The sequence below is a fragment of the Jaculus jaculus genome, chromosome 1 (assembly GCF_020740685.1).
Source record: "Jaculus jaculus isolate mJacJac1 chromosome 1, mJacJac1.mat.Y.cur, whole genome shotgun sequence".
Taxonomy (NCBI): Eukaryota; Metazoa; Chordata; class Mammalia; order Rodentia; family Dipodidae; genus Jaculus; species Jaculus jaculus.
In genome coordinates this window covers 64209408-64234565 of record NC_059102.1, presented here as the reverse complement: position 1 = coordinate 64234565, position 25158 = coordinate 64209408, and the positions used below count along the sequence as shown (strand labels likewise).

Here is a 25158-nt window from a genome sequence, read left to right as displayed (position 1 = left end):
AAATCAGACCCATAGCTAGTAATAAGGATTTTTGCTGTGTACCTGATCTTATTTAAGAGCAAGGCCACTTTTCAGTCTTCTGTTTCTTTGTAGAATGGCAATTTTGATAAACTTGCCAAAGGTGGAGACATTCAAATATAAATGTGCAAATAGACAGATTAAGAAAAGGTGTAGGTGAAGTGAACACTTTCAAAATAAATAAGACAAAATAAACAAAACACCAGTGAGATAAAGTACAAAAGACAGAGAAAGAGAAGAGGCTGGGAAGATAGCTCAGTGGGTGAGAGTACTTTCTGTGCAAGATGAAGACCTGAGTTTCATCCCAGCACTCACATAAAACATCAGGTCAGGTGACTGTCTGCAAACTTGGTGCTGAATGAGCGCAGAGACAGGAGAAGATCGGGAGCTTATTGGCTAACAAATCTAGTGGAAAATGGTGAGCTCCAGGTTCAGAGAGGGACCATATTTCATGGAAGTGAAGCATAAGAGCAATATAGGAGGTCAGGTGACCTGTTCCATTGGCCTCTGCACATGTGCATATAAGGAGTATATGCATTTGCATACAGACTTATACACTCAATACACCACACACACACGGGGGTGGGGGAGAGAATGAAATAATTCAGCATATAAATAAGTACCCCAAAGGGAGGGGGGAAACAAGAGACGAAAGTAACTTAATGAAAGAGGAAAAGGAAATGACCACCTCCAATGAATAAATCTATGAAATGATGGAAAAACTAGAAACAACAGGAATAAGAGGATATAAACTTATTTGAGGATATAGAGTAAATGACAATGTTTCCAGAAACTATTTGCAAATTAACAGGTAACAATCAGAGTGAGATCTACCCAGTGTTCATTGGTTGTTAAGCAACTAAACTTATGTGGAACCTATTCAACCTACAAGTCAGTGTGATGTGCTAGAATAGACTTCGAAGCCAGGACAGCAGCATTCACAGGCATTTGGTATTCTTTTTCTGATTTGGTTTGAGTAGTGTGTTGCCCTGACTATGCTCTTCATCAGAATGCTTCTTTCCATTCTTTGGTTTATCCTGGTACAGAGGAGGACCAGATAATGACTTCAGGTACGGGGTATTACTGGGAAGAATCATCTATACAGACCCTAGATAATCATTTTTAAAAGATGGAACATCAATACCATCCTCTGGGAAGTCAAGTGACAATGTGCAACATTATACATGATTTGTTTAAAGTAAAAAAGATTGATGAATTGGACTATCTATTTTTTTTTTTATGAGATGAGGAAGAGGGAGGGATAAGGAGAGAATTGGGGCACCAAGGCCCACAGCCACTGAAATTGAACTCCAGATGCTTGTGCCACCTAGTGGGCATGTGTGACTTTGTGCTTGCCTCACCTTTGTGCATCTGGCTAAAGTGGGATCTGGAGTGTTGAACATGGGTCCTTATGCTTCTCAGGCAAGCACCTTAAATGTTAAGCCATCTTTGCAGCCCTTTTTAAAAATTTAAATTCTTTTTAGGATTTACCTTTATTTAGTCAGACATTCAGCCACTTCCTTACTACCAAGTTTTAAGCAGTTCTATAGGTGGTGATACAAACACAATTTTTTTGGTCTTTTTTTGATTGGCATAAGTATTTGAAAAATGATGTAATAAAAAAGCTATGTATAATCGTTTTAGTCAATATTTCCTGACAAAAAAGGGGAATTCTGCCTCCCATTTCTCTAATGCTTGTGAAATTTTGATGTCAGCAACTTTTGAGGTAAAAATGCTTAATTTCAATTATTATGTTAACCCAATGAAGCCAACAATGGCTATTTTCAATATTTTAGTGGAAATCATTAAGTTTAGGATAATGAATTTCTTCAGAGATGGTCAATATTTTAGATGGATGAAAACAGAATTAAAATTAAGATCCTAAATCTTAGTCATTTTCAAATTTACTAATATGTAGTAATTATAAGTGTTTTCTGAAAAGTTCTGAGATCATTGAAAGTTGTGCTATTTTTAGAGATAGTATCCATAGTTAAATCTTTATTTGCTTGTAAAGATTTATTTTAAGGTATTGGGTATGTACTTGGATTGTTTTGGGTAATCATATTGTACAATCTGAATTTAATTTTACACAGCAAAGTTAACTATAGGCCTTGTGATTTATCCAGCTAAAGGTCATGGGCTAATCCATTTGGATTATGGTGAAGGAAAAGGAACACTCTAGTTAATTATAGAATGAGTTTGCATGATTTATCACTGCCAGATCTGTTGTGGAAAACTTTCAAGGGATTCAATCTACATGTGGTTCCTTTTCTGGATGATGCCATTGTTGTTACAGCTTGACTTCAACATCTGAATCATCTTGGGCTTATGATTAGACACTTAAGTGAAACATTATTCTGAATAAATCTCTTCCAAGAATAAAAACAAAAGTTTCAGATCAACTCTAGTGACTAATGCAGAGGCACAGTCAAGTTTTCATTATGACAGGACTTTGCAGCTGGGAAGTACTCTTTCTATGTAGATATTTTCTAGCCAATGGGGAATGTTAGTAAGCAACCCTGTTATCTAGTACAGTAAATGTAGGTGTGTTACATGAAGATTCTTGGCTCAATTTAACACCTTGACCTTGTTAATTAAATTTTCTGATAATAAAATTTTACCTTTTGTTTTGCTTTTATATCTTCCAGGCCTGTACGTAATGCTGTACAGCTATAGTAGTTAACAGATTAGGGTTTGAAGGACTCCAAGGCTTTAGCTGGTTACCAGGAGGATGTAAGAGCAACAGACTCACAGATAGGTTCTCAGTGTACAGAAAAGCCAGCCAGTTCCAGAAATATGAATGGTATAGTAAACCAAAGTTGCTGCTTGAAGGCTAACTTAAAAGTGAAACTATATATCACCTCTGCCTTTTCGATATTACAGCCACTTACATATCTACTTGGCTTGTCATTTGTCAATCCATTTAGCTTTTGTACCTATCCAATGAAGCTGAACTCCCATTCTTCTATTAGACAGTGAGACTCAAAGGGAATGGAAGATGTGCCCAGTGGACTCAAAATGCATACAGGGTAGAAAATATTTTAAATTGTGTTTCAAAGCTTTTTGCTTCCAGTTTTTTAAAAATATATTTTTATTTAGAGAGAGGAAGAAAGAGTATGCCAGGGTCTCCTGCCTCTACAGACGAATTCCAAACACATGAACCACTTTATGATCTTGGTTTACTTGGGTACAGGGAAATTTAACCCAGGCAGTTAGGATTTGTAGACAACCTCCTTAACCACTGATCCATCTCTCCATCCTTCTTTTTTTTTTTTTAATATCAGTCTTGTACTACTACTAAACAGCTACACCCATATACAAAAGTGGTTTAAGCTCTTTACACTGAGAACCTCATGTTTGTGGAACAAAATTGGGTGTGAACAACAATTTGTTAGACCGGGGATGCAATAAATGGAAAAGAATGAAGGATACTTCTGTTTAGAGCTTATCTCTCTCACTGACTGACTGACTGGTTAAGACACTGAATTTTCTTCTTACAGCATTGGAAAAAATGTCTTTCTTCATTGTCTGTGAAAATCTTTAAAGTGCATTTCTTTCTACCTCTTTCCTTTCTTTTTCTCTATGAGTTTCCAATAGCAGTTAGCAAGAGATGGATCTTCACTCTAGGAAGGATAATAAACAGGGCAAGATTGTACCTGCTTCTGAGGGATATTTTAATTGACATAGGATGAGCAGAGAATGCAGTGACATTCTTGGTAATAGCTGTGAAATATGAATAACAAATGATCACTGAGACCAGAGGGTGCAACAATGTTGGTATACTTTTAATTTGCATTTGTGTTATTTTCCTATTTCTGGGTATACTTGGACATATGTATTTAAGAAATCCAAAGCAAAAATTTACTTTTGTTCTGAAAATTTTCATACATAAAAACAATGAACCTGAGCTTTGGAGAGGACAGACTGCCCCAAACTGTAAAGATCCCTCATTATTGGAGGGGAGAGCACAGCTTCCACTAACAGAAGCCTTAAGTCAGCATTTACTTAGAAAATTTCTTTCAGACCATTGCAGAAGTGGTCCACAAGTATCAATATTCTCTATAGAAAACCCTATCTCAGGTTCTGTTGGTTGGCTCCTGTCCGACTCTCTTTGATTTTCCTATAAAAGCTAAATTAGGTCTCGAGGGTTCTGCACTACCAAGCAAGGATCTCTTATTGTCCATGTGGTGGAAGCAAATATACTCAGTAGTAGATGAACCTGAAGGACAGGTGAGAATAACTCCGTTCATGAGTTGCCCTGTCTCAGGCACAGCTGCTCATCTTCCTGCAAGCACAGCCACACACCACACTCTACTGGGTCTCTTGCAAAATCATGTAGGAACTGGCTTTGTATTTTAAATCAGCATGGCTTTTCTGTCCTCAGCCCATCTCAGCAATGTCAAGATGGAATGCAGGATTGCTCAAGTTTTCAGGCCTTTAGCCTTTTCCTTTTATCCTTGATAAGAGGTATTCTTGTTAAACTAATTTATCAGGCTGTTCAGGACACGAAGGCTGAATTTCCCTGTAGTATACACCTTCTAACAGTGCTCAAAAATGACAGGATGGTGACCCTAAATTTACTAAAAATTCAATACATGTAGATATATTATAAGATCATGGATTATGGGAACTTCAATGGAATTCTAACAAAGTGGTGAGCAGGACTACTTTAAAAACATCAATTAAATTTTAGAACCATGAAGGACACTCCAATTAATTATTTTTGGAATCATACAGTTTTGAAGTTGGAGGAGTAATTTTTACACCTATTTGGTTTTAGACAGTCTAGAAAATCCTATTTCCTCTATAGCTAAAACAACTGAAAGCCAATCCATGCTGGTACTATAACAAAAACAAAACAAAACAAAACAAAATGAAAAAACACCACCATTCTTAAAACCATGGACTTTGGCATCAAAAGAGAACCTGGGGATAATTTCACCCCTCATTTTCACTGAAATGAAAAGATGGGTTCCAAGAGGTGTCTTGCCCAGGAAAGATAGTTAAAACCAACAAACTGCCTCCTGATTTAAATTCTAGAACATTTCCATTGAATCTCCAAAAGACAGTCTTTGTGAGGAGCAGAATGCTGCAGTGTTGAACCCTGCTTGCACTTGGATGTGAGCCACACCATCTCAAATTAAGATAGGTTGCCAGAACTAGGTTCATCAGATAGTCATGGTTGGAACTTGTTTAACTACACAATGAAGAAAAACATATTTTTCCAGTGATTTTGAAGACCCATCCTATCATTTCAGAATTTCACTTAATGGTGTGGAGGAGGGTGATTTAAAATCACACATGGCTTGACAGACCATTCCTTGATCTGTCTATCCCTGGAAGGGCCTCTCAAACAAGACACACCAACAGGAAGAAGTCAGCTTGACGTATCCTGAGGCTATGTACAGGTGAGTGACGTAGGCAGCATAGGGTGAACTAGTCCCAGCTTCTAGTTATGGAGGTGACCATGGACAGCTTACGGGGAGATATGCCGCATCTGTAAAATGGACAAATACATTACTAATTTCAAGTGTTTATTCTGACAGTGAATTGAGATGATGCATGCAAAGTACTCATCACAGTGTGTTTTACATACTGTTTTCGGTAACAATTAGCTATGCTGAGGATGAATAAAAGCTTGATGATGTCTCAGGGGCACTTTATAATTTAATTTTATTTATATTATACATGATATTAATAATATATAAGACCAGTTAATTTACAGTAGCTTTTTCAATCAAAATTTGGTTCTCTGTTTGCTTGGTTTAGAAACTGGTAAAATAATGCTTTTAGCAAAATGGCCACTGTTTTTACGAGAATCGAATTAAAAAGTTTTCCTTTCATAATTAAAAATGTCTGTCAAGAGATTTCTTTCTCTGTGTTAAAATATATGCTCCTCAAGGGCTTTTGAAACATTACAGCTTTTATCTATATAAAACCTTGTATTGAGAAAATGGATCTGCCTGAGACAGCGGGTTTTGTGACTGTTAACAAGGTGCTAATATCTGCACATTACATATCTGCATGACTCCCCTCTGCCTACTGGCATCCATAATTAAACTGACCACAAGCGTTGTGTGAGGGAAGACTACTAAGCCTCACAATTTAGATCTGTTAAAAGAAGTACCTATGTACAGAGGAGAAAATGCCACCAAAACAATAGGCATGTGGGCTGGGAGTGTTTATATAGCTTGAGTGAGGTCTGGCTTCATTCACCAGCACTGCATGAAATAAAAGACAAGGAAGGAAGGAAGGAGGAAGGGAAGGAGGGAGGGAAAGAAAGAAAAAGATAACAAGAAAGAGAAAGGGCCAATAAAGAAAAAAGTAGATATGGGATTTAAGAGGAAATAATGTGAGAATTCAAGCTTTTTGTTTAACATGGTAATATGCATCTTACAAGTATATATTTTAAAATAAACAGATAAATTTTTGAGTTTTTCTAATTAAGAGTGTAAGTTTTAGTTGGAGGAAGAGGAAAGACCCCATTCTTGCAGATTCTTAAAGGGATCTCCATGATTTGTGTGTACAGTGTGGTGAAATATTAGATATTCCTCAAGTAAAAAGTGGTGAGTTCCTTCATAAAACACTCCCATGAAAAAAACAAATTAGTCTTCCACAGCTGTCAAAAAATAAAGGAAAGACAACACAGTGGGTCCAATGTTCAGTGGACTGCTGTATGGATAAATGTTGCAATCTATACTTGATGAATTTGTGTAGAATTATTTCTGGGAGATTGTGATAAATATACATAAATATACATAAGGAAAAAAAAGCTCAGAGCAAAGCCAGGTGGATGATGCATGTTCGGCAGCACTGTGAGGTAGAAGTGAAGATACTTCCTAGATATAGGAATTAGGGGTACAATGTCTATGCTGGCTCAGCTTGCAGATACTATGCAAACAAAAGCTCCAAGCCGCCTTTCTGCTTGATTCCTTTTCATCCATAAACCAAAAGCAATTAAGAGGTATATTTTTATATGTACACTAATGTATATATCTCTTTTTAACCCAAAAGTTGAGACATTAGATCACCAACTTTCTTAATATATCTCAACACACAAAATCCTCCTGTTTTAACATTTCAATATCCCTCAGTTTTTCTCTTTCTCTAACTAGATCTCTTTTTCCTGGTGAGAACCTCCTTGGATAACTAGTGTACTTGGAAAATGACACCCATGTGGTACACACAGACCAATCACATAATTTGGTGCACTTATACCACAGTACCTGTGTAGCGTGCACACACACACACACGTACTTTCTGCTTCCAAGCTTATGTTTACTCTGTCCTTTCACCTGCAAAGTTTCTGTTGGGATCCTTGTCAACAAAAGTCAACTTTCAATGATACTGTTCCTAAGCACTGGAACATTAACCTTATTTTTGAACCCATCTAGCCTTCACTTATAATTATAGGTGTCATTCAGCAATGACACCTAGTGTTATACTCTTAGCTCACAAGTCATCTGTTGTGTTAAAAGTTCAGGGGTTCAATTCTCAGAAGTGCCAGCATTTGGCAAAAGAAAGAATATATACTCTGGAGGTAGGAGATCTGGGGTCTGAATTTTAGTTTTGTAATTACACAATGTGTGACTTGGAACAAGATATTTGATCTTTTACTATCTAAACTTCCTCATCTATCACAGGGTCCAAAACCTGACAATAATTTATCACTCATTTGGTGCAGGGTTGAGTTGATGTCAGTTATGAATTAGAAATTAGAACATGATAGGTAACTGTTGTACAGTATTTATTTGCTTAATTAATAAGTACTCTTTAGTGGGTCTCTGCCAGTGACTATATATTGCTTAGATAACACTGTAGCTGTTGAATATTTTTTAAAAACATTTATTATTTTATTTATTTATTTGAGAGTGACAGACAGAGAGAGAAAGAGGGGGGAAGAGAGAGAGAGAGAGAGAGAGAGAGAGAGAGAGAGAGAGAGAGAGAGAGAGAGAGAGAATGGGCACACCAGGGCTTCCAGCCACTGCAAACAAACTCCAGAGGCATGTGCCCCCGTGTGCATCTCTCTAACGTGGGTCCTGGGGAATTGTGCCTCAAACCAGGGTCCTTAGGCTTCAGAGGCCAGTGCTTAACTGCTAAGCCATCTCTCCAGCCTGAATATTTTTGAATTGTTTTTACTTTGCTTAACTTTCATCATCTATAATTAATGTGAGGTTTCCATTCATATTATGAATATATAGCATATTGGGAGTTGATTCAAAATGTAACGAAGATAAATATGTGTGATGTTATACTTGAATATTAATTGGTTACTCAATGTGAGGAATGTGTATAAATAATATATGTCTCATTTCTTTACCTGTGCCTAAGCTATCATTTGAGTTTTAGAAATTGAGCCACTTATTTAATACCTAAACTGCATTAGGTTTGCTACTCTTTTCTTATTCTCTATCTCTAAATATATTATAACATGTTTTTCCATATAGTCTTCTCTTCTTAAGGATTAAGATTTTGTACTCACTCAACATTTAATACATAAATGATGAAATGATTAAGTTTATTAAAACATATGCCATGTCCTCAGTGCCTAAACAATGAAGTGTTGGGGTAAGCAAAGTCCTGCCCACCCAAATTGAGACAATTTATTTTTGTAAATAAAGTTTTATTGGAACACAGTCATGACCATTCCTTTAAACACTGACTATGGCTGCTTTGAAAAATCCATATTGTGATATTGTCAGTGCCACAAAGATTGCATGTACCCTTGAGTCTAAAGTATTTACTATCCTTTTGGAGTAGGACACTGTTTCTGGACACTGTTTCTATCTTGCGGTTGCTGATTCTGTGGTTGTTAGTTTATGGGGACTAGAGCTTTAAAATATCAAGTGAAAATAAGAGGTTATTGTCCAAAGTTTGTATAATATCATTGTGCCTGATCTAAGAAATGATAGTGAAGAATGGGCCTGAAAGAGTTGTTGCCCAGCTAGTAAAATAATGCAGTTTCTAATCAGTTAAGGTACTGTGTTAGTAAGGACTTCAACTTTTGGCATTCTATTTCATCTTAGAATGAATATAGAAATATAATCTTGGTATTTACAATACTACTTTGTGGGATATAATTTTCAAGGTATTTTAAATTTTATATTTTAAAATAAAATTGATGAGTAGTTTTGTAAATACACCAATAAAATTTAAATTTCAAACTGTTTTGGTAATTACATCATGCATTTGAAAAAATGCATAAGCTACCTTTTGAAGAAAATTTTATTCATCTCTTTTTCTACTGGAGATGCTTTCATTTCACTTCTACACAAGAATTTTCTTCTAATGTCAAGATTTTCATTTTTGAGAGTCTTTATTAATCACCAGGCTATAATTTGTTTTAGAAATATACACTCACATTTCCCTGTGTAGACCTGTTCTGATATAAAATTTCTTCTCAATGTCATTATCAATATCATTAACACTAGACACATTGATAAACATGACAAAGTATGAGACAAATCTTGCTTTTGTTAAATGCAAAATACATTTTAAAGGAGATCAACTTCTTAAACAGATAAGGTCTTTCTTCTTCAACTTAATTCTGGTACTTATAGTTGACTATTACTTGCTACTAGAATATAGTGGGGCTTAGTGTTAGTTCTATTCCTTTATATTTAGAAATGTTTTATTAAATATGTAAATATTTAGAGGAAATTATAACTAATTTTGCCATACCAATTAAACTCATTTCTTTGTTTTTCTTAAATAGATGTTGCAAATCACATGACACTCTGCCATCAAAAACTATTTTCATGATCTACAACTGACAGTATTAATGGTCTTCTTTTCAGCTTCGTTGAAAGTAAAGAAGTGGAAACTATTTGACTTGCAATGAAATGTTTTTTTTATTTGTTAAAAGCACTCATTTTCTTAGCATCAAAATCAATATTTCAAATGTTCTCCTTTTTTAGTGTAACAGAATTTCTTGGTCTTTAGATGCATACCCATTTTAAGACTTGATATGAGAGAAAGTCTAGACTTTCTATTGCAAAATATAAATGGAGTTATTGGTCAGAGGCAAGTGGAAGAACAGAATAAATTTTCCAAGGAAGCACATCAGAAAACAGGACCTGTGATGTCATTCCATTCAGAACCCTTTACTTCCTTCTGTAACAATTTGTCTGTGTCAGCTCTATGGCCATTTGTGGAAAACTATGCTTGCTTGTTTTCTGTGGTCTACTGTTAACTCTGGGATCTTCAGTATTATTCCAGATTTCTACCTGTGGGATGCCGGTAGCACCACTCTGGTTGGGACAACTGGAATTTTCTGTTGACATTGCCACATATTTTTTGCAGGTCTTAGATTACTATTTATTTTTCAACCACTGCCCCAGAGGTATCAGTGTTCATGTTTAAAGACTACATTGGACGTGAACATCATTGAATTTGGTCCTAAATATTAACAGTTTGCAACCATCTTTGGAGAAAGTTGGGAGGCTTCATCTGCCTTACCATAGGAAGGTTTAAAATATTTCCACACTGTCATAAAGAAACCATTTAATTGTCCAGGTTCCTATATTTTGAGATCTGAGCATGTCAGTGCTGGCGTTTATCAACATCCCCAGGATTTGCAGTCTGCTGGTTTTGTCAGGGGATAGTATAGGAAGTTCAGTGGAAGTAAATGGAGGCAAACTGACAGATTTCTCCATGTGACCATCCTGCTCTTCTCTTCTACATTTGAGTATACACATCTCTCCCAATAGTATCAACCTCCAGTGACATAAAGGGTAGTGTCAACACACTCTTAAAAAATGCTGCTTTCTTTCAATGACGGAGAAAATTGTTTCAAAACTCTATTTCATTTCCATTCTTCTTTTTTGTTTTTGAGGTAGGGTCTCACTCTGGCCCAGGCTGACCTGGAATTCACTATATAGTCTCAGGGTGGTCTTGAAACATGGCAATTCTCTTACCTTGGCCTGCTAAATGCTGGGATTAAAGGCATGAGCCACCAAATCCAGCCTCATTTCCCTTCTTTATTCTACTTCTATGTTTATTATTTCCAGTAGTTCTTGTGAGTAATAGTGAATGGTTTTCCAAAACACTAAAGTTTAAACATTTTAGAACATGAGAACTCATCCTGTTCACCTTATATATTTAGCAATTCAGCTCTTTGGATAGTGCTGGTATGGGGTACATACTTGAGAAATGGGTGGGGATGGATGAAAGAGTTGTTATCATCCAAGGTGGTTTCTTTAGGAGCCATTTGATACTATCCTTAACCCTGTCAGCATATTAGGTGGCCTCAGAAAAATGAAGAAGCTATAATAAATCTACCTTCCTACAGTAAGTGTCATCTTCCTATGATACCAGAATGTTCACTTTGATACTTTAAAATGATATATACAAACTATATGGTGAAATTTTGAAGGTGTGGAAAAGAAAATTAAAAAAAAAACCTCTCTGAAAATCTTAATATCCATAGGTGACTTTCTATTATTTTTATATTTCCTTCCATTTTTTAAAAATTTTTTATTTATTTATTTGAGAGCGACAGACACAGAGAGAAAGACAGATAGAGGGAGAGAGAGAGAATGGGCGCGCCAGGGCCTCCAGCCTCTGCAAACGAACTCCAGATGCGTGCGCCCCCTTGTGCATCTGGCTAACGTGGGACCTGGGGAACCGAGCCTTGAACCGGGGTCCTTAGGCTTCACAGGCAAGCACTTAACTGATAAGCCATCTCTCCAGCCCCTATATCCTTCCATTTTATTCATATTGCATAATTTAGATAATATAATGCAGGTAATTTTTATTCTAATTTTTCTTTTTAGTCTTTAAATTTGTCAGGTCAATGATAATTTTATTTTTATTCACCATTTCATCCCCAGGTTTAGTAAGATATTAATTAGAGACATATATATGTGCTTAATAGTAGTGAGGTATATTGAATACATGGTAAATACATAGCATTGTGAAGTGCATAAGTGTGAAATGAGAAATGTGCAATGAAGAGCATTACAACAGAACTTTCCCTGATATTATTAAAAATACCACAAGCTGGGTGTGGTGGTATACACCTTTAATCCCAGCACTCGGGAGGCAGTTTAAGGCACCCTGAGAATGCAGAGTGAATTTCAGATCAGCCTATGCTACAGTGAGCCCCTACCTCGAAAAAAACAAAACAAAACAACAAAAAAACAAAAATACCCAAATATGACAACTGTGAGTTTCTAGGCAGATAAAGTTGTGTCAGTACTTTAGTTTATTTCCCTTAGAAAGAGTCCAAGAAGGTGAATTACTGGAGCAAAGACTGATGGTCTCAGGTGTGTCTAGAGGTTATACCAATATGAATAGATTCATACTACAGCATACAAGAATATCATGTCTCAATCCATCACAAGTACTTTCATTTGACAGACATAAATGTCACCTCATATTGTTTTAATTCTTTAATATTTAAGGTTATACTCTCTTTGTCAAATGTTTATGGACACTTTTATTTCCCTGGTTTTATAAGCCATATGGTCACAATTTTGATTTGGGACTACTTTAAAGTGCAGAAAGTATTTTAAATATTTTAATAAGCAATTCTGTTCATATTTGAGGTTTTCTTTGACTCTGCTATGAGAGGTATATTCTTTTCCATACCTTCCAGAAGATTGCTGAGTAGACTGTCATGACAGGGTCTGTATAAGTCCATTGGAACAATAGAACAGGAAGCAAGCAAGATATTATAATTTTTCCTGCTACTACATTTATACTAAGATGAGACTGAATCTGTCAGCTTATATGTTTTTTTTTCAAAATATTTTTTTCAAAATATTTCCAGAGTTCTCCTATGTAGCAGCAGCAATAAAAAGAATAACAGAGTTAATGAGTTTGAGGAAACACATCATTATTTCTAAAGTAGAGCAAACCAAGAGAATGTTTTACATTTGATAAAACAAAAATGATCAGCTGAGATCTAACCTAAATACTAAATATGATTAGATTCTAAATATGACCCCATAAGGTCCATTTTCTTTTTAATAATATCTGTGAGAAATTATAGTGACTTATAGGAATTAGCAACATTGCATAGTAAGATTAATTCTCATGCTGGAGAAGAAATGACAGGGTCATGGTAGTGTTTTATACTATGCTTTATATGGTATAGTTTATACCTAAAAGGCCTGAGAATGCAATAACAGTGGGCTAGTAATTATGCTGTTAAAGAAGTGCAAACAGGCTCAATTTGAAAGCATAAAAATTAACCATTTAATTAAAGCTCTATGTAGGGAGTGTAGGGAGTTGTCTGCTTCAGCCAAATTGCAAAATAAATTAAATTATAAAACTGGTAAGAAGGAGTGAAACTGTACGTTTCCTTAAAATGAAATTTACAGTTACTCTTCCTAAATTGCTGGACACAAGTATGCATGGCAACTTTTAAATATTGTTAAGGTTCTTTTTTAAAAAATTAAATTTAAATAAAAATTAAAACCAGATTTTGTATCAAACATATTAGACACCTTTAAAAATAATTAATAAAAGTCAGGTATGGTGGCTCATGCCTTTAATCCCATCATTTGGGAAGCATAGGTAGAGGGATCTCTGAGTTCAAGACCAGCCAGAGACTGCATAGTGAATTCCAGATCAGCCTGGGCTAGATTGAAACCCTACCTTCAAAAACAAGCAAAAAGGTCATTAATGAGAAAGGGCATACAATCAAATGGTGGGAAACAATTCAGAATCTATGTGTTTTATTACAAAATAATACATTCTAAAACCAATAGCATAAATTTTAATTTACTCTATCTTGGTGATAGCTGGAATTGATTCTGTTGGTACTTAACATTTTTGTAACAATAGTGAAAATACAAATACAAGGATGTAAATGTTTAGAATAAAACCTATTTCTAAAAGTAGCATTTAAAAGGAAAATGAATCACAGAATATTATACCTATTTTAAATTTAATTTTAGAGCAAACTAGTATATTGAGATCCTAATTTTTCAAATAATTTATCTAAAATAGTTTTTTGGGGGGAGGATGAGAAGATTGTATTTATTTATTTTTTTTTAAATTTAATTTATTAGTTTTCTTTTCAGCAAATACAGGCAGTTTGGTACCATTGTATAGGCTCATCCATGATCTACCCCCTCCCAATGGACCCTCCTTGTTGATGTAAATGGGTTGTGATTGTAGTTAGCCCACAGTTATTGGTACGATAAATGTCTCTACATATCATGACCTAACATGTGACTCTGACATTCTTTCCACCCCTTCTTCCACAAAATTTCCCTGAGCCATGTTGGGTTCATTTTTGGTCTGCTTCAGTGCTGAGGTGTTGGGGGCCTCTGAGGCTCTGGCTCTCTGATTTGGTAGGAGTTGATTTTTCTCTGTGTTGGTCTCCTTCCCCTTTGTGCTGGTATCCGTACCTAAAATATTTTACTTTGTAAAAAGCAAATTATTTCCAGGAAGCACCATACCTTAAAGATACATGGTAGTTCTCCTTAGCAAATGCTTCTCTGCTCCATCAGACTGTGTAGCATTTGCTGATACTCAACAACTATGGAAATTTGGAAGGTTTCTTCTCTCTCTCTCTCTTTAAACATGTTTAATTCCTTTGCATGTGGCAGGCACAACTTATGTACACATTAACAAAATTTGTTCTATACAATAATTTTATTATTTTATCCAACAATAATGACAAAAGCCAATCATTTATTAGGAAGCATGAATGGCTAAGTTTTTTTTTTAATTTTTTATTACTATTGGATTCAGAAATCTAAACACCAACAGCTGCTGGATAGAAAATATGACTCGTGTGTTCATTCTGGCTCAAGCTGTAGAATGAAAATTGTATTTGGAAAATTTTGAATATTGGAATATTTTGAGCATGTTAGTTCTGTATTATAAAATCCATATGAGATACTTCTGTAATCCATTCCTTCCAGTTCCATCAAACACTTTAAATGCAGCTTATCGCATCACTAGTTCCACTTATTTTCATTACACTATTTAGACAAATAAAAACAGCACAGCTGCCTGAATCTGATGTTCTCAGCGTTAATTACACATTCTGATTCTATTTAATAAGATTGCCTTTTAAATGGTCTTTTTAATGAAAAGATCAAAATAGTACCAGGAATATTTCCTTAAAAGTTAAAGTAAAAGCATAAAGAGCTAGACTCGAGTTACAAACAACTGTTTAATTCAAAACATTATTTTCCCAAGGATGAGCCAACATTTACCACTCAGAATAGTACACCGACCCAAAAATACAACAGTACATATGCCCATTGTTACTTAAAAGTGCAAGACCAGAGAGAAACTGGAATAAAGGAAGGCAGCAATGTGTCAACAAAAACACCCGATTATGTTATTAAGTCACTGGTAATCAAATCTGCCAAAAATTACAAGGAACGTCCAGTTCTTTTCCTTTTGGAAAAGCCCACAATATTTGGCCACTTCTTGAATTCTTGTAGTCCCAAGAAACAGATCCCATACCATAACCATCACATTATCTGAATGGTGTTACAGCAGAATAACATACTTCCTTAGTCTAATCAATTTTAGTTAATAAATAACTAAAGTAAGTTATTTGTTTTTCAGGACTGAAAAAGCATGACTGACATTTCCCTCACCAAGAAAAATTTGAAGATGATACTCATGCTAATGAAGAAGGTTATGGCTGACAGTGGTGGCAAGTTGGCTGTCTGACAGCTTCAAATGGTGGCATTTACTTATGTGAATTCTTCCCAGCCCAGCCAGCTTTTCAGCTTCACAGGCTGAGAAACTTGATCTCACCAGTGTTTGAGAATGGATTAGATGTCTGCATGAGGACCTACCTTAACTAAACTCACAAGAACTAATGGGTAATACCAGAATGGTAAATTATTATTTCAACATCAGGAGCCTTAACTGTGACCTGCAGTAACATTTGCTCCAGCCAGGTTAGGATTTCCTAGAAGAAAGCATTGGTATGAGCCTGTCCAATATTTGCCTCCTCATGAGGATTAGAAGTTCAAGGCCTGGCTATATGAAACCTGTCTCCAGGAAAAGAGAGACAGACAGACAGAAGAAGGAAGGAAGAAGTCTACATAAAACTTACATAATAGGAGGGGGAAAATGTGACATTAAAACAGAAGACAGATTAATTGGAAAGAAGGGATTCAGAGAACAAGACCCTACCTTGAAAAAAAGGGAGGGGGGACTCAATAGAGGGGGTATACAAAGAGGGAAATGGGAGGGTGGAAGAAAGGGATTATGAAAATTGTATATTTTCTGTATGTATGAAGGTTGTCAATGAAAGTTTAAAAACTCAAAAAAAAAAAACCCCAAAATATTTGCCTCTCATATTCTATCTTGTATTACTCAGGATCTTTAGAATTTTCTGTCTTTAAAGACATTTAATAAAGAGAACAACTCAAAAGTCAGCAAGACCATCTTGAGTTGATTTCATAGCTTTAATCTCTGAGGGTACTCTTGTATCCAAGTTGTTGGATGGGGAGTTTGAAGAGCGTCACGGTGGTCTTCAGCTACTGCCGCCATACTCTATTACCTTAGTGGCTTTCATTCTCCCTGATGTCTGGTAATTTTACCTACTCCTAACAGTAGATATTGCTACTGTCAAATAATAACTTAAACATTACGATAAATGAAATAAAATACAGTCAGCTATTTGCTTTGTTGAATAAAATAAATACATATTATTGATAAAACATAAAACAATACATATATTTTCATGTCTTTTTCTTAATGATGCTAAAAATTTCAGTTGTAATCTTCATACTAACATTTGTCTTCAGTATATTTTCTTTTTATAATGTTAAGAATACGTCAAAGGTTTCCTTCACTTATTACTTGAGAATATCTGAGAATGATACTACTTTTGTTCTATATCAGGTTGTGAGCACTTCTACATCATCTGATCTGAATCAACTTGATCTCACATCACACCAATTACAAAAGGCAACAGGGCAATCAACGAATAATTTCATAGGCTTCCTTCATGTTGAACAAATTAATCTTGAAAAAGACTTCAACGCCTCTGTCAGGCCCTGGCCAGTGTCACTTCCCCAGTGAGAGCTGTGCTGACTTCTCAGTATGTCCCACTTGCATCTTCTCTGCTCCAATATAGTTTGAATTGCATGGGTACACTGTCGGGTTCAATTCGAATATCTTTGAAGTTCAAGCCTATGGCTTATGTTGGGTGGATGCTCAATAAATCATGAGTTTGTGTTGGAGGCACAGTCATTTTCATTCACATGTTAATGGATTAAAATATTTTAGTCTATCCCTTTAAAATTAAAATTCTAGTAGCTATAACTTTGAGAAGATGACCTCCTGATTCAGGAAAGCTTATCTTAACCTGTGCTCTAAGAAATAGGTTGACAAAGAAGTTCAACAGTTTTCAGAATAGGAAAGATCAAATTTAGGTGATTCTAAACAGAAGAATAAATTTGTAATATATACTTAAAACCCCTGTCAGCAAAATAGTATAAGAACCTATTTTTTTGCAGCTTATGTAACTCATCTATTTCAAGCCAAGTTTTAAAATGCCAAGGCCCTTTTAAAAGCTTTTGCTGTTTCTATTTTGAGGAAAATTTTGTGCCACAAATCAGAGAGCATTGTTTATACTTTTAGCTCAATAGTAAAGTGTTGCATGTATGCTGTTATAAAGGGCTGGAACACAATCTGAGCGATGCAGGCAACGGGTGACAGTCTCTGAAAGGATGCTTCACTGGATGCTTTATGAAAATTAAAAACTATCACTCAAAATTGGCTAATTGCAGTATTTATTGCTAAAAGCCCAGGATAAGGTAAAATCTACATTGACAGTTTCCTTTGCACATCCTAGATCTTTGGCATGTTCCATGGTTCCAGGATGTTTGGCTTCCAATACAGTCGTAAGTAGACTAGTAACCAAGATATCATTTTGTCAACAACCAGATTAAATTGCCCTCCTTTGCTGAAGTTGAGGATTTCTAAAATTAGAAATATATAACCTAGGACCACATAATACGATAACTAGTCAGACATATACGACATTAATAAATACCCATTATAATAAAGTAATTTACAAAGTTAGCATATCCAGCCAGTTAATAAAATATTCACTATGCAGAGGGGAATGTACCTAAGTCACAGCAAGTTACTTTTGCTGTTTTATAACAGAGAATGCTTTTGAATAAGTTTTTAGCCTGTTTTGGCAAAAGGTGACACCCTCATGCTGGCTTTTATTATAACATGCTTTTGACAAGAACACCCTACTTGAATTTTAAACAAAATGTATTATGTAGTAATTATGATGGAGTTGTAATTTATTTTAAATATTTAAAAAATAATCACAGCCAAGAGAAATGCAGTATATTTTAAAATTTAAAATACCTTGCTTTCCAAGTGTTGTTTTTAAATGTTTTGCTTTTATAGCACACCAATATGTGGGGAAAATATATATTAAGTAGACCTTTATACCTCCTCTCATTAGATTAGTAAAATTCCACTAATTGTAGAGGAACTGAAACTGGTACTTGAAATATTGATGCCCATGTACACGTTTTAAAGTTACCTGAGCAAGCCAAAATTTTATGTGGTTTGAAATGCACAATAATTTTGTGACACTATGAATACAATATTTCCTTTTATAGAATCTACACATAATGCCACTAGTTAACAACATGCATATTATATTTAGCTAGATTCACTATAAATGCCGTTATAACACCTGTGGTTTCCCTCATTAAGAACTGAATGGCTGGGGTCAGGGGTTGAAAGGGCAGCATATGCACCATGAAAGAACTAGTTAACATAGCCTATTATATTGGTGCACTGGTAAATCTCATTTCTATTCATCAAATGATTAGTTCAATCAATATTTATTCCTCTATGCTCCCTTTGTCTTGAGCTACAAAGGAAACATCCTTCAAATTCATGGCATAAGCCTTGTTATCTATGAATTTGTTGCTTAATTTGAGAAGGAATATTTTATTTATTTGGCAGTCCTGAGTTCTTTGATTCCTTTTCCCTCTAATTACCATTAGATAGTATAATGGAGTTTTGTGTAGATTATTTATAAATAGATGCTATTAGTAGTTCCTCTTTATGTGACTCAAGTACCACATGGAGCAACATCTTCCCTCAAAATGCTCTGGAAACTTGTTCTGTTTCTGTAAATATGTTTAAGTTTGGAAGTCTGGATTGTGAAAGCATAGAATGATTTTCACTCAAATATTCATTCTTTTTGTGTGAGTGGGTGGTTACAGGCACATACATATACATATTGCGTATCAGTGTGTATCAACAGACGCCTCCAAAGACTGCTATTATCTGCTAGGGATTCTGTTAAGTCAGAGATTCTAGTCAAAGTATGATTAAATATTTGCAAGAGCTGTAATTGGAAGATGATTACAAAATTACAGGAATAATACTTTTTGTATAGAGCTCATTCTATCAAAGGTCAACATTCATTATATAATTAGTCTCCTTGATTTATATGCTTTATATAAGAGGGCCTGGAATAAAGGACCTATAAATTATTAAACGCTTTCTTGTGCTATGTTTTTACTTTTCTATATATTTTAGTATCATGATGCCCTATTTTTTGTTAGTTTTGTTAATATAAATTTACTTAATGGCAGTATAATTAATATATTATTTATTTATTTTTGTCTTGGTGAAATAAATGTAAAGAAGGTTTAGTTTTAAGAAATACCCTTTATACTACTAGAATGGTAAAATAATATCTTACATTATTTTAGTAACTTATAGCTTTTGCACTCATAATATATACTCATGTACTTTTAATTTGTCCAGAATTTGACAGTTTTTATTTTGGTATTTTATATATATATAGTCTATATGTGTAAATATTATATTTTACTAATGCATATTAGCAGCGATATCATTTTCATAATTTATGCTGTACTTTATAAATCTGAAGAATCCGAGTAGACTTGTATGTACAGAATTTTGTAATTTAATAACTTGCCAGAATAATCTTAAACTTCATTGAGTGCTACAATATTCAATTTAATGCAGGTTAAATTAGAGAACAATAATAGAAGCAAAAAAAATCAGTTAGTGTGCTGTGAGTCACATTTGTATTTTCTTAGAATTATTGTAGTAAACAGCATAAACACTTTACAACAGGCCATCTTATATTCCTATAGGATGAATGTAAGATTATAAAATGTGTAATCATAGCTTAAAACATTTCCTTGTCTTTTTATGTTGGGAAGTTTCTTGTATTAAATCATTTTAAAATCATATATTACTTTTAGAAAAAAAAAGTAATCATTTTTACAAGACTTGACTGTTATGAAGACCAGCTCTAAAATTTTCAAAATTCTTGGTGCTGTAATATATTTGTCGTAAAATTAGTTCTTGTGATTTAGATACACAGTGTAATCTTGCTCACACATCTGTTAATATCTTAATATTTAACATAATGATACCAAGGGAAGTAAATATTGATATTTATATTTGATTAAAAGCATAAGATGATGAGTTATTTATGCTTACGTATCACTTTGAGAGTGACAGAACAAAGCATCTTTAATGGTTCCATAATAAGCAGCAGTTTCATTGTTGTTCGGAGAAAATCTAAGATTTTATGAGATTTTTGAATACTAACAAAGAAGTTTTAATTTTATGATTCTTTTTGATGACTCCTGATTCTCAAATTTTCTATCTTCACTTTTTCATCCTGATTACTGAAATACCAAAAGCCATGGTGGTTCTCATGGTTATTCCAAGGATGACAGCACCTCTGGTCCCAGTGGTTGTCACTGATTGCCCTGGGACACTGAGGGAGGGCTCAGGAGGGAATCAGGAATTGTAACCATTTCAGAAAATATTTTATTTTTTTGGCTGCATATTTTCAACAATACTAGAAATACAACTTTAGGATTTTTCTTTAAACTATTGCTGATTTTTTTTGAAACAGAGATAGTTAATTATTACTTAATGGATAATTTTTAAAAGACTACTGACAGGCCCTTCAGCAAGGCCATCCATTTAATTGTGAGAGGTGGAATGTTGATTAGAAATAATTAATTGGAGTTATTAAATTGGAATTTGTAGAGGAAATTAATAGCAAAAGCTTGTTTATTTAAAAAAATCTTAAGGTCCTGTTGGGACATTCAGAGCTGTGTACTTTCCAAGGTGGCCATGACTCAGAATAAAGTGCTCTTTTTTTTCTTTTTCTTTTTCTTTTTCTTTAAAGTGTAGCAGGTTATAGAAATTTGCTACTTGTAAGGAACAGGCAGAAACTGGACTTCAGAAAAGCCAAGCCAGGTCCTGTTTACAGCAAGTATAAAACCAGAGTTCTAATCCTCAAGTGACAATCACTATTAATTGCAAGGGCATCTGTGCCCTGTTTGGGGACGCAGGGTTTTCTATGGTGTAGGAACGAAAATTTAATAAACAGCCTGAAGACCTCTCACGAAGGAGCTAGGAAAACCGCACCTGGCTCACACATACCCTACCAATGGATGGACTCAATTAAAAGTTCTTCTGCACTGTTCAGAAGTTTCCTTTCAAGAAGTGGTAAGACAGTGTCTCTGTCTCTAGAACTCCTGAAGAACTCTCTCTCTCATTGACAAAGGGTGAAAATCTTGGTGTGGCGCCAATCATAACCTCTTCCGCACTGTGTCACAGCTACCCACAGCTTTAGCATGTGTCCAGCACCCCAGTTCTGGGGCAGGACAAGGAACTCCAAGATCAGAGCCATTTAACCTCTTTCTTAAGCCAAAGCTTACTTGGGAACAAAGTCTCTTATACACTTAGATGAAGGCAGGGGGCTAGATGGGGATGGAGTGGTCTGGGCATGGGTTGCTGGACTGCCCCTCCACAAGGAGAACTGCCCCCCCCCCAGGAGATCATTTAATCTTGGACCACATTCATGTACCTTAAAGTGAAGTGACTTAGGAGAGTCTGCATTGCTGGAGGAAAACTGTGGAGCCACCTTGGGATGAAAACAGTGTAAAGTGGCACAGGACAGGGTGTATGAAGGCATCTGTAAAGCCACTTTCAACATCATCTCTTCCCAATGATCTACCCCCAAATAGCCTGCTTAGCCCTGCGCTAGGGAAAGCTGATTTGTTTTCCTGCTCTCGCCTTTGAAATTCACACTCAAGTTCAACCCCAACTTCTGCAAGATTTTTCAGTAGCCTGGATCTTTGTTCATTTCTCACCCCTCCCTCCATGTGGACCTAACTCGAGGCCTTCTCTTTCCATTTTTACTTAACAGCAGTTCCTGTGGATGGGACAGGGAAAGGCTTTGTAGGCAGAAAGCATGAAGGGGACATGGGGGAGACAGTAAGAAGTCAGGAGAAGAGACACAGGGAGGTCTAAAGAGATTTGACCTATTTTTTTTCTGTACCAAGTTCCCTCCAGGATGCCTGTGGGGATTTGACTCACACTGAAACTAGAATGTGGTCCTGGGCAGCCCGGTGAGCCGGGTGCACTCTGGGACAAAGATGTGGCTCAACTGGATTTCAAGCCTTCAAGCACCTGGAGTCCCCAAAGCGGCCATGGCAGTGAATTCTGACTGTGTCTCTAGCGGGAGCAGCGCCATCAAGGTAGAACGCTCCAGCGCGGAGCGCTGCTTTCCAGGCCACAACCTTCATGAGGATAGGTGCGCAGCTCTGTGCCTCAGGTCAAGTTCAGGGTACCCACTGAGGTGACACGTGGTTCCCCGATAGTATGCATCTAGCCATCTGCGTTGTTGGGAGGGGAGAAAGCACCGCTAGCAGGCTTCAGATGGGAACAAGGGAAACCGAAAGGAAAGGAAAGGAAAGGAAAGGAAAGGAAAGGAAAGGAAAGGAAAGGAAAGGAAAGGAAAGGAAAGGAAAGGAAAGGAAAGGAAAGGAAAGGAAAGGAAAGGAAAGGAAAGGGAATGGGATGGTGGGAGTGACGGGACAGAAAACGGAAAAACAAAGACAGGGGGTTTTCTCTTTAAGGCACTTTCCCAGCCAATATCCATGGAACAGTTCCATGGAAGAATATGGATAGTGGAGCATGTGACCACCCTCATCACGTCCCCAACTGTACAATCATCTGGAGCCAGCATGCACACACAGGTTCCTTACTTCTAGGGCGCCAGTCAATCAAGGCAATCATACCAGGCCATCCCTGTCCCATATCTAGACTCCTCATCCGTGGGCAGTTTCTCTCCATCCCTTTCCTCCTTCTTAAACCTAACACATCCCAGTGACCAAGCTGATAACCCCAGAATACACATGCCTCTGAGGCCAGGATTAGTGGTCCCGCGTGGGCTAGGGTAGGAAGTCATGCCCACTCGCGCCTCCTGAGAGTTGAGAGAGTGGGCATGAGATTTCCGAGGGTGGCAAGTGGCTTTTGCAGCCTAGAGCACCTCTCTTCCTTCCCGTTCCAGGTGCAGGAAGACCCTTTCTGTTGTCAGAATCTGGAGAGGGTTGTTAAGGGGGACACAGCTCCCCCTCCAATTGCGGTGGGTCCGACAGGACGGGAGTGGAGCACCCCGCGGGCCGCTTCCTTAACAACAACAAGTTGAGTTGCGTCCAAGTGGAAAGTGAGCAAAAAGTGGTTGAGGCACAGAATGCAAGAATTTTTTTTTTTTTTCATAGGGGAAGAGATGGACAAATTAACTCCTCAAAGATTCCCAACGAGCTGCTCAGGTAGCCTAGAATGTACTCAGAGCAGGTGACTCATCTATGTTCCCCCTCCCCGCGCCCCGCGCCCGGTCTCGCAGCCTCCTGTTGGCCTAAGGCTCCCTCGCCGCCTTGGGTGGCCAGGGTCCTGGCTGGAGGGCGCGCCGGGCACCGCTGCACTTGGACCAGACAAAAGTGCGCGAGACTCGCTGTAGATAACGCGGCCTCTATCCTCCCTAACTTTCTATGTGCAACTTTTTGGAGGCTGGTCCTGGCCAGGATGCAGCGGCGAGGGAAAGAAGCGCTTGGGGGTGTGGGGGAGAGGTCCGGACACCGCCCCTCGGTTACCACCGCAGGCAGAGGATGCGCTACAGGCTGGGGCGCTCAGGGGCCTGGAACCCCAGTGTGTGTGTGCGTGTGTGTGTGTGTGTGTGTGTGTGTGCGCGCGCGCGCGCGCGCGCGCGTGTGCCCCGGGGCCCTGGACACCCACTCTAGGCCGGCGACCACTGCGTGCTCCCCGAACGTCCCCGGGCGCTTCCAGCTGCCTCTGCTTAAAGTCAGCCTCTCTCCCGCCCTCGCTCCAGCCGCCATCCGCTTCCGCGCCGAGCGCGACGCGCACACGCACCCCGACCCGGGGCGAAACCGCAGCAAAGTGTCCTCCCGCGTCAACTCCAGGAGCGTCCACGGCGCCCCGCAACTTTCAACTCCAGGAAGTGCGCGTCGCCTATCCCCTTTCCCCGGGCCGAGGGTTCCCCTCAGTGCCCCCGCGCCCGCGCCCCGGCCCCGGGGACCCTCGGAGCCCGCCTGCGGCCGCTTACCTCGCATGGTGTGGCCGCTGTCCCGCTCCGCGTAGTCATGAAGCTGCGCCCAGCCCGAGCCCCGGAGCCCAGAAATCCCGCTCAGCACGAGGGACGGAGGAGGTCTGCGCACAGCCGCTCCGCCCAGGACAGCATCCCTTCAGCCGGACGGACGCACGGACGGACGGACGCCGCCTCGGCCGCACCGTGACGTGTCGTGGGCCGCCGCTCGCTGCCGACACTTCGGGTGCGGTGGCCGGAGGAGGCTGTTGTTTGTTTTTGTTTGTTTATATGTTGGTCAGGAAAGGTGGACACAAGGTCCTGGCTTGGTTGGTGCCCGGGTTTTGTTTTGCTTTTGTTTTTCTTTTCTCTTTCTCTCCACTGTGCTTTCTTTCTGTCTTTTTTTAATGCCACCGCCTCGGGCTCAGAAGATTTCTTTTGTGATCACTTGGACAGACGAGGAGGAGGAGGAGGAGGAGAGGAGGAGGAGGAGGAAGGGCAGTCGCAGCAGCAGCAGCAGCACAGCAGCAGCAGGAGTTGGTGGTGGTTTTGTTAGTTACAAAGAAGAGGGAGAAGGATCAAGGAGGGGAAAAGAGACAGAAAAGAAAGAAAGGCGGCGTGGATAGCGGAGCATGTGCGTTTTCACACGACAGCTGTGCCTGTTCGCGGATCCACAACGTGAATTTTCACTGTTCGTTTGCAGAGAGGACGGGAGCGAGGGAGAAAGAGGCGAGAGGTGGAGAGAACGAGCGCCGAAGGGGTTTATACGCCACGGCGGGTTTGGC

At 37.8% G+C, this 25158-nt stretch overlaps 1 protein-coding gene across 1 annotated transcript in view; it reads right to left on the bottom strand.

Moving 5' to 3' along the window:
* The window catches only part of Rorb (RAR related orphan receptor B), a 181976-nt gene extending 157425 nt beyond the window's left edge, over positions 1-24551 (bottom strand). The window contains exon 1 of the mRNA XM_004653103.3: positions 24395-24551. Within this exon, the coding sequence (XP_004653160.1) occupies positions 24395-24401 (7 nt within the window). The 5' untranslated portion in view covers positions 24402-24551. The remainder of the gene's footprint in view (positions 1-24394) is intronic.
* Between the last annotated feature and the right edge of the window lie 607 nt (positions 24552-25158).